General features: G+C 39.2%; 1 protein-coding gene across 2 annotated transcripts in view; it reads right to left on the reverse strand.

The window, feature by feature from the left end:
* Nucleotides 1–14,375, reverse strand: part of ABCB11 (ATP binding cassette subfamily B member 11) — a 73,058-nt gene that overhangs the window by 43,920 nt on the left and 14,763 nt on the right. For both annotated transcript variants that reach the window (XM_036254511.1, XM_036254510.1), the window contains exons 5-9: nucleotides 11,176–11,263; nucleotides 9,934–10,067; nucleotides 8,469–8,640; nucleotides 4,521–4,645; nucleotides 2,768–2,942 (exon numbers count right to left, since the gene is read on the reverse strand). In XM_036254511.1, the coding sequence (XP_036110404.1) occupies nucleotides 2,768–2,942; nucleotides 4,521–4,645; nucleotides 8,469–8,640; nucleotides 9,934–10,067; nucleotides 11,176–11,263 (694 nt within the window). The remainder of the gene's footprint in view (nucleotides 1–2,767; nucleotides 2,943–4,520; nucleotides 4,646–8,468; nucleotides 8,641–9,933; nucleotides 10,068–11,175; nucleotides 11,264–14,375) is intronic.

The raw sequence follows: 14,375 nt of genomic DNA on the forward strand, positions 1-14,375 counted from the left end.
GAAAAATTTCTCAAGGTGTAAGAAATTTAAGTTTCTGGACTCAACAACAAAAAATAATAGCAGTAATAGAGAGTAACATTATTCATTGTATACAAGGTGTGAAGCACTGAGTGAGGTATTTAATAAAATTACCATATGTAATAAACTTGGTAATAAGCTTGCAGGTAGAGGTTAGAAGTAGAAGGTGAGTTTATAATTGATAACTAATATAGGGAATATAGTCAATAATATTTTAATGACTATACGTGGTGCCAGGTGGGCACTGGAAGTATCGGAGGGAGCGCTTTGTAGAGCTTATTGTCTGACCACTATCCTGTACACCTGTACACAAATACAAAATAATATTAAATGTATATTATAATCAAAAAGTAAAATTTTAAAAAATAAAATAAATAATTGATGGCTGAAATGTTAGAGACACACAGTGTGCCATGTCTGCACGTAGGAAGTACTCAAGAAGTATTAATTGAGAAAATGAATTATTTACAGAAGGTACGGAGTAGCCCACAATCCAACTGGCAGGAAACTCAAAGGTGAGAACTGTTAAATTAATCAAGCAAGGCAGTCATTAGACTGAGGTGGCTTTTGTGCCTCAGCAGCCTACGGGAGCAAATGAAGACCTAAACCTGAAACTGCCTCAGGTTAAGAAATCAAAAGCTAAGGACAATCTATCACAAACAGCCAATTAGGCATTTCCAAATAAAACAACTGCTTAAGCTATAACCAACCAAATAATTTCCTTGTTTTGCTTCCACCTCTTCTTTATCAGTCTCTCCCCTCACTTCTACCAGGGAAGCCCTTCTAACGAATTCTTTTGGCACTAATTGGTGCTATTTTTGCTCACGTCAACTCCTAAAAGTTTTCAGATGCCTCAGTTTTTCTTTTAACAAAAACATAAAATTGGATTCCTGCTAGAGCGTGTTACCAAGGGGTTTTTAAATTCAGTGTTTCCAACTGGAATAAGATATTATTTAATTTTCAATTTACCAATTTATTTTCTCCGTCCGCTCCTTGCAGGCATGGAATGAAAAGAAAGACGTCTTTTCTCAATGCATGTACTTCTGCAGAATGAGCAGATATAAGCAGGTGGAACTAAAATCAACTACTGGTGTCTCTAGTTCGATAAATGTTGAAAATTATGAAGAGTCTTTAGATCGATAAGGAAAGGAGACTTTATAGTCAGATTTCAGATCTGCAATACTTTGCCCGGCTTTTCAAATGTGCAAAGCTGTGTCAAAGGTAAGAACGTGGTTAAATTATGATAATTATAACACTTTCCATCTACACCATCATTTTAAAGTTTACAAAAATAGTCTAACGTGTGCTATCATATTTAATTTTTATAAACCAAGTTCAAGGGTTGCCAACTGTTCATCTTGCAAAGAACTGAATTTAAAACCCATTCTTAGTGTATCGTGTTCTTCATGGAAAAAGGCAGTGGAGTAGAACAATTATATTTTGGCCTCTGATAATCATTTCTATTTGTAAGACTCAGCTTTCCCTAGAAATGTATTTATATTAAAGCGGTACATCTGAAACCTCAGGCTTTCAGCTGGCGAATTTCTGGTGTACAAGATTTTGGTGTTTTTTGTTGTTGTTTATTGTCTAATTGGAGCCTGTCCTACCTAGAGTCCGGAACCAAAATATCTTATTTAAGAATCAATGTACTTAAATTCATATTCTTTATTAAATAAGTACTAGGCCAAATGAAACATATATTGCATGTTTTACCTCGCTGGTTTCATGGAGCTTACTGTGTGAGGGTGGGAAGGAGGGGAAGAAGCGTAAATAAAAGCAAACGTTTGATTTCATTCAAGTGCCCTGAAGGGAAAGTCCAGCAAAGCCATACAGGAGAATAAAAGATGGCGTGAGCATGGAAGGCCTGGCTGGCACAGTGCGGGTGACTGAGGATCCAAACAATGACAAGAGTTCAGCTGTAACAAGAGTGCCTGTGAGCTAAGCAGGAAAGGCTGTGGAGCGTGAGCAGGAGGAGCCCTCTCCCTGACCCAACCACCCCTGGTGTTCCTGCTATTCACCTTAAAGGGTCCCTCTCCTCTCCTTTATAACATGTTACCTTTTGTCATTATGCACGTATGCCATTATGAATTTATTGCTCGTCTCCCCCCCAGACTATAAATTTCATCAGGGCAAAGATCACATTTGTTTTGCTCACCATTGCATCCCCTGTACTTTGTATGAGTCTGGCATATAGTAGATGCTCAGTAACTAATTCTTGACAGAACAACTGAAAGGACACTGAAAATTAGAGTCATGGCCTCAGCTAGAGCACCATTATAGCACAGTGACCAATAACATGTGTTTGCATTACTTGTTCAGTTGAGGATGTTATTGGCTTGGCATTTTAGTAACTCACTATGTTTTCACAAATATGTCCATTAGCACATAGCTGACGCTATTGTTAAGCTCAACTACATGAGCTGTTAATTTTCAGTTGATACATCACTGACTTTCAATTTTCATGGCATATTATCTTTTGGACTCAGTCAGAAAAAAAATATGTTGTTTTACAGCTATAAAATCTTCATTTAATTGAGAATCGTTAAATTGCTTGTTTCATCCATTCAAATGCTCAGCATCCCTTCACTGTAAAATGCATATGTATTACTTGTTTCAGCAGATGGACTCCACCAAATCATTGACACTTTCCTCCCTCAGACACTAAAGAAACAAACAAAATGCCTTAACTGTGGGCTTTTCTGAGATGCCAACAGGAAATGTTCCATATTGGTCATCATGACCAAAGTACCTGGACAAGGGCTCCTGCTGTATATTCTCCATCATCCAGGACGAGTTTGGAGCCGTACCAGAAGGCCAGTGCATAACACAGGAAGATGAGACACCACATCAATCCAGTAAAGAATCCCATCACTATCCCTTTTCTAATTCCCCAACGCTGGGCAAACACAAGATTTTTCTCATACCTGTGAAGAGAAAACATCTGAGTCTATTTCATCAGCAGCGGTAGCAGCTCAAGTTAGAGTGTTTAATACAGATCACGCAGCACAGTGGCTTTCCTCAATGATGATGAAGCATCCAAACACAGGACAGCTTTTGGGAAATAAAACAGTAACTTCTATGTAGTTATGTAAAGTTTGTTTCAACCTGGCAATGACATCAGTTGAAGGGACGATGCCCTGGATTACTTCAGGGATGAGTACAATGGGGTAAGCTTTGCCCCCAAGAGAGAAGAATTTTTCAGCACAAATGTTTGGACATGAGAGATCCAGTACTACTTGTGCTTGTATTGTTTTATTAAGTCACATGACATGCTTTCTATCAGAAAGTGATGCAACTGTCTCCCCTGCAGCTTTGAAATTAGTGTTTGCACCATCTCATCTACGTTTACATACTCCCCTACCTACCCTGTGACCAAGAATGCTATGTTGTAACATGATGGGTCAGATTCACAGTCACGGGACATGGATAGCTGTGGACATTTCGATCCAAGCACTGAGTTTCAGCAGTTCTATCACCTGGCCATTAATCATGTGCATTGTCTTAAAGCTTGGGCATTTTGCAACTGCCTCCCTACGTCTCAAAAAAAAAAAAAAAAAAAATTAATGGAGAATTTTTAACATTTCACAGAACAAGACTGAAGGTCTGCCCTATGTTTGTTACATTTTTTAAGCACTTACACTGCTTGTTTCATTAACAATAGAAGATAATATCTTTCATAGTGAAGAAAACATGCCACTGAAAATTTTTATGAGAAATAAGAGAACTTCATTCCACAAACCAAAAGAAGCAAATGAAAAATAAAAGAAGGAAAGAGATAATTAGAGGTTGTAAATCCTGTTTTCTTTTTCATTTGGTGAATTTGGTAGCAGTTGAGAATGATATAATCGTACTAGATCTATAACACATGAAATAGGAGTTTAATTAAGTCGGTGGTTATTTTATAACGTGGCACATGGAAGCACTCAATAAATACTGGATAAATGAAAGAATAAGCTAAATAAATTGTTTTATAGCTGTGTTGTTTTGTTCATTTAGGTTTTTATTTTCATTAAGAATTAATCTCCTAGAATGATGGTCTTAATATACCAATGCTAAATTTTGTTTGATTAAATTGAAATCTGAGACTTAATAAAGAGTGTGTAGTAGAGTAGCTGAATAAGACACATTGAATAAAAACGTGTTCAATACAAATGTATGAAACTGCATTTTAGAGCATCATAGGCTTGTCCTTAAAGGCAGTGAACAGTGTTGTAGTCCGGCAGGCAGTACAGTATGTATACATACATTGCACCAGAATTTGAAATAAATATCTAACTTATCAACTCGAACATCTTTAAAACCACATAGCTAATGACCTCGGAGTCCTTGTAGTGCTTGGATTGATTTTATTATTCTGCCAAGTTACCTCTTGAACAAAAGCCCCTTCAGGGTACCACAGACCAAGGTGAACCTGCCACTTTGTACAAAAAACGAGGAAGCGTCGGAGTAGCTGGATGAAGGAAATTCAGGAAAGTGGCAGACATTTATTTCAATTCACCAACCTTTCAACCTCTTTTTTTTCACCACCAAAAGCAGCTACTGTTCGAATGGCTGAAATGACTTCATCAGCCACGGACCCTGCTTTGGCATAGGCCTTCAGTTCATGGTCAGTAAATGTGGACACACTCTAAAATAAATAAAAAAGAAAACAAAATGTGAAGACCAGGCAGTTAGGTAAGTCAGTCTCACTCAGGGATATGTTTAGGTGAGTCACTAGGTGGTATGCCTAAAACAAGACTAGATTCTCATAGTCACAGCATCCACGGAGGAAGAATTTAGCCCAAGTTTGATCCATGCTAAGCCTCATCCACAGGTGTTTGGTTGTTGACATACCAAAATGACTGCATTAAAAGTCAACCCCACCCCGGCCAGTTTGGCTCAACAGTTAGAGACCCACAGACCAAAGGGCTGCAGGTTTGATTTCTGGCTCCGGTTGAGGTTGAGCGGGAGGCAACCAATCAATGTGCCTCACATCAATGTTTCTCTCTCTCCCTCTCTCTCTCTTTCTGCCCCTCTCCCTAAAAAATTTTTTTTAAAAATCAATGGAAAAATATCATCGGATGAGGATAAATAACAGCAACAACAAAAAGTAAGCCTCAAAAACCCTCTCAAGGAGTAAGTCCCAAATAGGGCATTCTGCGAGACTGCAGTGTCTCAGGCATTACAGTAGTGAAGTTATGAAGTCAAACCGGATCGTATTTTATTGCTACTGGCCAAAGACCATTGCACAATTCACAGACAAACATCAAGAGGCAAGGACCAGAGGAAAGTACAGATCTCACATTATTAGAATAGAGAATGACCGAGAGTTACTGAGCACACAAACTCATGATGAGGCAGAGGTAATTCCACAGGAGAAAGCGTCAGATAAATACTACACTATTTTCACTTGACTGTAGGGGCTCAACAACTTTGCTTTTCATGAAAGGAAATAAAAAGACATCGCACTTAATATTAAACAAGTTACATTTTCCAAAATTGGACTTAGATTGAGTCCCAGTTAGAATTAACCACCAAAGAAAATCCTGGTACAGATGAAGAAACAAGAAGGGGGAGAAAAGCAAATATTGTGGAAGATCAACTCACTCAGCAAACCTAAAAAACATATAGTGCCCACACTAAGAGGTTTTATCTTCCAAGTTTTTCCAAATGTTTAGCAGTAAAACTCTTATCAAACAAAATCTTAAGCACAATTCTAAGACGTAAAAGCAGTATTTTATTGCAATATATTTATTTCACAAGTCCCCATTTGGTAAAACTTCTGTGAATTGAAAAGGCAACAATAAAAAAAAGTGAGGCTATTTTCATCAACATGAAAAGTTGGGTGTTATGGGTGACACTGCAGATTTTACTGCGAGCTGTTTCTAACTTATTGCACAAATGTGCACTGGCAGCGCAGCAATGAGATGATTAAGTAGTTACAAATGTTATCAGTTTTTGTGGTGATGGCACATTAAATAATCTCAGAATATTTCAATTAAACTGACAAAAGAGCTTTGAAAATATAGATTGGGAATATCTAACAATTGCTCGTGTTTCTCATTGTAAGTGTAAAATTTGAAGGCAAGTAAAACCCATAATAACTTCCAATACAGCCCTATTTGATTTGGCTCAGCAGTTAGAGCGTTGGCCCAAGGACTAGTGAGTCGTGGGTTCAATTCTGGCCAAGGGTATGTACCTCGGTTGCAGTTCGTCCTTAGCCCGGTCTGGGTCATGCGGGAGGCAATCAGTGAATGTGTCCCTCTCACATCAATGTTTCTCTCTCTCTCCCTCTCTCTCCCTCCCACTCTATTTGAAGACAAATAGAAAAACATATATCCTTGGGTGAGGATTAAAAAAAAACTTCCAATATGTCATATATTGCCCCCCCACGTTTTTTTGTCTTGCCTAGTGAAGTCGCTTGTAGCATTTTACACAAACTTGCACAGACTTGAATTCAAGAAGAAACCAGTGCAGAGCTGCCACATTGCAAATCAGTGATGCACTCCCAGGAACTTCAGATGAGGTGCTGAGACAAGAGAGACTGTGCTCCTAAACCTGAATAAAACCGGGCAAACCAGGCCACGCTGTTGGTCTCCAATATGTTAAAGTATGACATGTGATCCATTAGAGTGTAAATATTAATTTATGATGGGCTTAAAGAAAGAGATTAAATGAATTTGGCAGGGGGAAAAATGAATCAAAATGTTTGTAGACATAGCAAAATGACTACATACAGTTGGAGGCTGAGCCAAAGACCCTCCCTGAAACCGAGGCTTCTCTGGAGTGCAGCCGGAAAGCATTTGGTAGAAAAGACCTTTGCAAAGCTTGAGTGATATGGTGGATTGGAAAAAACTAAAAGCTAATATCTCTTTAGTAGTTAATTCTGTGTCAGGTGCTGTGCTGAGTGTATAACATGGATTGTCTTCAATCATCACAATGACTTTGGAAGTTATTATCCTTGTTTTTAAGATGAGGAAACTGAAGTTTTGATGAATTAAACATTTCTTTCTTAAGCCAGGTGAAAGAGCCAGGTGGTGATCTAGTTAAGTGGAATGAGCTCTTTGCTATTGTGTTAGCCGGGAAATGTTTGAATAATAGAGCCAGTGGGTTGTAGAGAATATTCCTCTAGAAAAATATCATCATGAAGATCGGTACCTGTTGCTCAATAATGTGAGCTTTGCACCTCAATTCTACTTTCATTTACAGCAAATTATTAGTGTGCCTGGTCCCAGGACCTGCTATCTAATGTGGCTGCTCTAAAAGTAAACCATAATAATTTCTTGGTCCTTGGGAGTGTGTTTTCACTAGGATAACCCCAAATTCCTACTCATATGCTTTTTTAAAATTTTTATTTTATTTTATTTTTTATCCTCACCCGAGGACATTTTTCCATTTTTTGTTCAGATAGAGTAGGGGTGATGGGGGGGGGGATGGAGAGAGAGAGAGAAACATTGACGTGAAAGGGACACATCAAGTGGCTGCCACCCGCACGACCAACCAGGGCCGGGGACAAACTGCAACCGAAGTACGTGCCCTTAGCGGGAACCGAACCCGGGTCTCTCCGGACCGCAGGCCGATGCTCTAACCACTGAGCCAAACTGGCCAGGGCCGACTCATATGCTTTTTCTTGGCCTGTGTACCTGGGGGATGGAGACTATGACTGGGAAACTGCTCAGAATGGGCCAGGTAATCTCTCTGAAACTGATCAGATGGAATGGAGAACACAGCTGTGATTGTAGAAATCTCTTTTAGGTGCTTGTTACTGATATGGGTATATTTGTTGGGCCTTTCTGAGGGGAGCATCTGAGCTTGGGAGACCAGATAGGCATATTGGAGAGTGGGTGGACATTTGGAGTCAGTCTCCCTTGAATTCGAATCCTGTTCTGTCAGTCACTGGCTGTACAGTCTCGGACAAGTCCCTTTAGAGTACCCCCCTGAGTCTCTGTGTCTTATATTTAAAATGGCATTAATACTTTATACAGGGGTGGAAAACATCTGGCCCACGGGCCATACAAGGCCTCGAAATCAATACCAGCTAACATCACAGCCTCACCAAATTAGCCTGACCAAATACATCAGGCTAATTCTTAAGTTGATAATTTTGTATGGCCCATGAATGATGTTATAAATATCCAAATAGTCCTTGGCAGAAAAAGGGTTCTCCACCCGTTTATAAGATTTCATAAAGATTAGAGATAACGTATATAAAGTTCCTCATAGTGCCTAGCCCAACAGTAAATGCTCAATAAATGTAGTTGTTATTGTTATTAATACAATAATATTTATATTATTAAAATGTCATTAATCCCTAACTTATGAAATGTTGTTTGATACTAAGGAATAATCAATTAAATTAGTGATCAAGGCGTTGACTAACCATACTCGAGAAAAAGGCCTCGAGCTTACAATTTCGTCTGTTTCTCAGAGCCGATGTCTTCCCATGGAGAGAAATAAGAAGACATTCTTACCATACCAATGACAGCTGCTCCAATCCCAATGAGAGGGCTGACAGAGATGATAACCAAGGTCAGTTTCCAACCCTGGTAAAATCCCAGCAGGAACCCAGAGATGCTCGTGGTCATGCGCTGAATGAAAATGGCCATTTGGTCAGCAATGGCATCATTGATTTTATTAATATCACTAGAAACAAGAGAGGCTTTGATCACTAAAATGGAATTTGGTCCATTCAAATGTTTTACTAAGGAATCTCCATCTTTCTCTTCTAAAATAGTCTTACCTCTGAACCCCATTGCCCTTGGGAAACATAACTGACTCTCACGTCTTGGAAAATTTGCTGCAGCAAATTTGCCCTTCACCAGTTTTCCCAACTGGTGTCCATTAAACATTGGCAAAGGCTTTTGGAAACCATCTTATTTGTCTCGTTTTTATAGCTAGTATGCTTGGTCTGTCCTGAAGAGACATTCTTTCCTTCTTTATACCTGTAAATTCTTTTAGGTTCTACTCACATACCAACTAATTCATAAAAACTTATATAATTCCCCAGAAAGAAGTAATATCTTCCTTCCTGTGTTTCCATACCAATGTACTAATCTGTATACATGTGTGTGTATGTGTATACAAATATCGCATTCTGCTATAACAGAATAGTAATTAAGAGGACAGATTCTAGAGCCAGACCCTGAATCGAAACAAGCTGTTCGTAGGCAAGTTAGTTAACCTTTCTGTGCCTCAGTTTCCTCATCTGTAAAATGGGGATAATGACAAATCCTACCTCAGTGGTAGTAATGAGGATTAGTTATATGTAAAGCACTTAAAACAGTTCCTAGGCTATAATAAGCAATCAATATGGGTTTGCTCTATTTATTTGCTTGCACCTTTTATCTTCCTACTAGACTGTAAGTTCCTTGAGATGAGGAGTTCTGTGGTTTATCTTCATGTCTTGCATAGAGTAAGTGCTCTGGAATATTGGTTGAATATAATTACTATAATCTCTTGTCCAGGTGGAGCAAACAGGGTTTAGGACTTGATAGCAAAAAAAGGACCTAAGCCATTACACAGCGATTGGACAATTGTATTCTAGCAAGGTTATGTGTCTGTCCAAGGTCACAGTAAGAGGCAGAATAGTGCTGGAACCTAAGGGTCCCAACATTCAGTCTACTTTTACCTTTACTCCACTACACACCATCTTTCACTGGACTTCAAAGTTTAATCCCATCGAACTGGTTCTAATTACTCGGGGCTCATTGAGAATTACTGAGGAGACTTGGGGTGCTAAACACACAATATAATATACAGATGATGTATTATAGAATCGTATATCTGAAACCTATATAATTTTATTAACCAATGTCACCCCAATAGATTACATTACAAAATAACTGAAAATGTTTCCAATCATTATTTAATTTAAAAATAAGAGTTTTATTATTTAAAAAAATATATATACATTAAAATATCCTACCAGCCACTTACTCAGAAAATCTTGTATTCAGCTCTCCCACTGAATTGCAGTCGAACCATCCTATTTCCATTCTCATTATTTTCCTGAAGTAAAACTTTCTCATTTTCTGTATCTGACGAGCTGAGGCAATTACCCAAAAGCATATCTGGAAATGGAGCAAAGATGTTTAGCATTGCCATGTTAACAACACTTATTAATTCCTTCTCTTTTCAGAAGAAAATACTTTCAACGTAACCGTTGAGAAAAGGAGGAAAACAATTCACGAAACGCCTCTTTTTGGGCACTGAGGTGCGAGCTGACACCTGCTCCTAGCAGTGGAGGTGAGCAGAGCAGCTGGGAGCAGGGAAGCCGGGAGATCTGGGTTTGAATCCGGCTCTGCCGCTTTCAGACTTAACCTTACTGAGCATCACTTTCCTCGTGTGTAAAATACGGCTCACAGCACCAACAATGATTATTGCTCTTAACTCACTAGTCTTGCATGCCACTTCTTCCCCTGAGAGGCTTGCCAGCAAGCATTTATGCATAGTTTTCAGGCTGTTGGTCAGTGATTTTCAGAGAAAATAAGCTAACAATTATGACACAAGCAGACAATCTGCTAATAGTTTCCCCCCACCAAGCAAAGTAGCATGTCAGTAAAACTCCCAGTGCCAGAATGGGAAAAAGTGATGCGTGTCTCTCTTCAACTAGCACTAACTTCCTGGAATTCTTGAATGAATTGTGGGGAGGTTTATTATTTTTCCTACAGGAGGTGGAAAAAAAAAATACTTTTTTTCTTAATAAGGGTTAAGTAACTCCAGGTCTTTCCATGGCTTAAGTTTAGAATGTGCTCTATTCCGTTTACAGAATTTGGGTTGGAATGCAGTTTGGTGAGACGTTAGCAATGAAAGAGAAAAAAAATAGTTTGCTTTCCTCCAACTCCCAATGCCCGGCTTTCTCCAGACCACTCCTTCTTCCTCTACAAACACACCCATACTGTCTATTCCTGAGTTTGGAGGAGAGGGTAAAGTGGGGAGGGAAGGGAAGGACAGATGTTGAAATAAAAGATCCAGTCTTCATCTCTCTAGACAGCCGCTTACATCCTCCTCTCCGAATGAGAGGAAAAACTTCTCATTCTCTCATGTCCCCTTGAAAAAAAATCCAGTACTCCTTAGGGCTTGTGAACAATGCAAAAGTTGATGAGCACACTTTGCATTTCACTGTAATGTCTTTGAACCCAGATGTTGGTCAAGAAGTAAAGCAGAGGCTCTACTAACTTGAATGTATCCCGTGATGAGAACTGCAACAGCAGTGCCAGCATAGTAACTGGCAAATTTGATCATTTCACTTTCAATGTCCAGCAACCTTCAAAAGAGAGGAAAACTGTTAAGACTCACAGGTATGCTCAAGCTACCAAAGATTACATCTGTGGATACAGAGGAATTTAAAATACATGTATTATAAGTTTCTATTAAATATGGGTAAAGCATTTTATCCATGTAGAATTATAATCAACCCAACAAAATCCCTAAGTAGATCTCATGGTACCAATCACAGCCAAGATGCTTAACCCCTTTGTTTTTACAGGCAGAGACACTAGGGTTGTGAAATAGTCAATCTGCAGTTGTTGGAAGCCCAGGGGCCCTAGATGGCAGCCCCTTCCTGGCTCTGTCCACTGGGGCCCCTTTCGCGTAGGCTCCTTGTGCAGCGATGGAGCACTCACAGCTGCAGAACAGTTTAAACAGCCAGACACTAGTAGAGAGCTGTGTGCTGTAAATCAGGAGGCTTGCTGTTCCTCATTTAGGAACCTACGCCAGCTTTTCAAGTCCTCCGTCTCAGAGGGACACTGAGGAATGTGCATGTCCTCTTCTCATAGAGGCAGAAAAACACTTTTATTTGCATAGTCTTTCTGCTGACTGCAGCCCAGGAAGCTTCACTCTCTGGGGCAATTTCTAAGGTTGAAGCCAAAGAACTTTTGGGAAATAGCAAGAACGCTCTGCCACATTTTCCAGCACAACCATCATGCTGCAGCAGAGGGTCTGGGATTGGCAGGGCCAAGGCAGAGAGGGGAGGGCACAGCTTTTGGGAAATAAGGCATTTTATAATTAGAAAGTGAGCATATTGGTTGATGACAACTCTGATCCTCAGGGACAAGTTAAATGATATGGAGTCCATTTCCTTAGAAAATCAGCATAGATGTTCTCATTCTACATGCTCTCTGCTTTCTATCAGGACTTCTTTTGTGACCGAGCTTGAATTGTTCTCTTTCTCTACTGACCTCAAACCAAGTATCGAAGTATCATTTATTTAATTCAGAACAAACTATCATCCACGACAGATTTTATTGCCACCTTGTACTATTATTCAATATCTTTATTGAACACTTTTATATTGAGTAATATATATATATATATATATATATATATATATATATATATATTTTTTTTTTTTTTTTTTTTCCCCCTTGCTAGTAAATTGCAAGCTCCTTGCAGGCAAGGGCCGGGTTTAAGCTGCTTGCTCATATTGCCTGAACCCTGGTACAATATCTTCCACACAGTAGGTACTCAATAAATGTTTCTTGATTTTGTTTTGACTTTCAAAATACTAATGAGGAGGGGAAATAACTGCCTTGGTCAACTCTCTGACCTTCTTTAAACTCGGTAATATGTCCACATTCTCCACATTCCCAGGTTTTTTTTGTGTGTGTGATGATTTAAGGCAACTCTGAGAATGAACAAGACCTAGAAAGTCATAAACTTATATGTAAGTGTCCGCAATCAGAAGCTCTTACAAAAGCTAACGATGTCTGTATAGAGTGCACATTGTAGTATTACGAGTAAAGCCTTCTAATGTATAAATGAGTTCATGCTCTTAGTTTTCTGATTGTTAAATAAAATTTGGGTGTCCAAACACAGAAATCTATGAGCATTTGTCAAAAATCTTGCTTAGACTTCCTGTGGTGCATTCATTCTACAGACACTCTAAACAGAGATGATAAAGTTCCTGCCATGAAAACACGGCTGCCAGGTATAAACAGACCTACGTGCATTTAGAGAGCTTGGCACGGAGCCAGCCCCAGGATCCGCTGGAGCAAAGTTCAGGAGAACTATGTCATCGCTGAGTGGCCTGGGTGAGGACATGTGCAGTGTATGGTACTTTTCACCCCTGAGGCACCCCAGAGATAAACGATTGACTTGTTTCCATTTTATTCTTGGGAAGAAAAGTTATCAGTTTTAGAGATTACTTGAGAATATTTCTGGAACAAAAGGACAAACCTATCAGAAAAACCAACAGGAAGGAAAAGAGCAGACTAGCTTAGTTCCTTTGACTGCACATCAAACTCTTCATCATCTGCCTGGTGGAAAGCTCTTGTGATTATAAAATCCAGGAAAGGAGTCTACAAATTGTGCAGGTGATTTGGAGCCCAGAATGGGCACTTTTTTTTAAAACAGCAAAATTAGCCCTGGCCGGTTTGGCTCAGTGGTTAGAGCGTTGGCCTGCGGACTGGAGAGTCCCGGGTTCGGTTCCCGCTAAGGGCATGTACCTCAGTTGCAGTTTGTCCCTGGCCCCGGTTGGGGTCTTGTGGGTGGCAGTCAGTCGATGTGTCTCTCTCACATTGATGTTTCTCTCTCTCTCCCTCTCTCCCTCCTGCTTTATCTAAAGATAAATGCAAAAATGCCCTCGGGTGAGGATAAAAAAAATGAATAAATAAAACAGAAAAATTAACTTAGGTCTACTTGAACAAATTAAGATCCCCCTGACTCATTTGTCAAAGAGAGAAGAGGAGAGAGAGATGACAATCAGAGGAAAAGAAAAGATATATTTTACAAATTATTAATATAAGAGGATTCTTACCTTGGTTTTTACAAAAAAAATAAATTCATCTTAAGATTGAATTACTCAATTTATACCTCAAGGTCTCATCTTTACTAAAGCTATAGGTTTTTCATTTAAAATCCATAGAAGGTGGTTATGACAAGGTGCATTGCTTCACAAGGAGTTTTTCTTTCAACAGTTCTCATGCACTGTGGACATAGTAGCACTAACACATTAGAGTGAACATCTGTGTCAGCTCTAAACTGAGCATTGCAATCCTGCAGAAATGTGTGCATGTCCTAGTTTCAGAGTGTTGGAGGCTCTGTATTCCTTCATACAAAGGACATTGACCTATGGATAAATGACTTATCACTGGCTAAATTTGCTAGAACATCCCTTCACTAAGGTAGCATACTGCCAGAATGGCTAGATCTTAATTTCAGAGAATCTACAATCATTTTTCTCATCCAGGAAGCTATGTTTTGTTTGTTTATTTTCAATCTTTTTATTTTGAGATAAGTGTAGATTCGCATGCAATGTGAGAAATAATAGAAAGAGATTATATATGCCCTTTTTCCAGTTTTCCCCCAGTGGTAACATCCTGTGAAACTATAGGCTCACATCACAATCAGGATGTTGAGATTGATACAGTCAAGATCAG

This window comes from Molossus molossus, unplaced genomic scaffold (assembly GCF_014108415.1).
Source record: "Molossus molossus isolate mMolMol1 unplaced genomic scaffold, mMolMol1.p scaffold_m16_p_11, whole genome shotgun sequence".
NCBI lineage: Eukaryota > Metazoa > Chordata > Mammalia > Chiroptera > Molossidae > Molossus > Molossus molossus.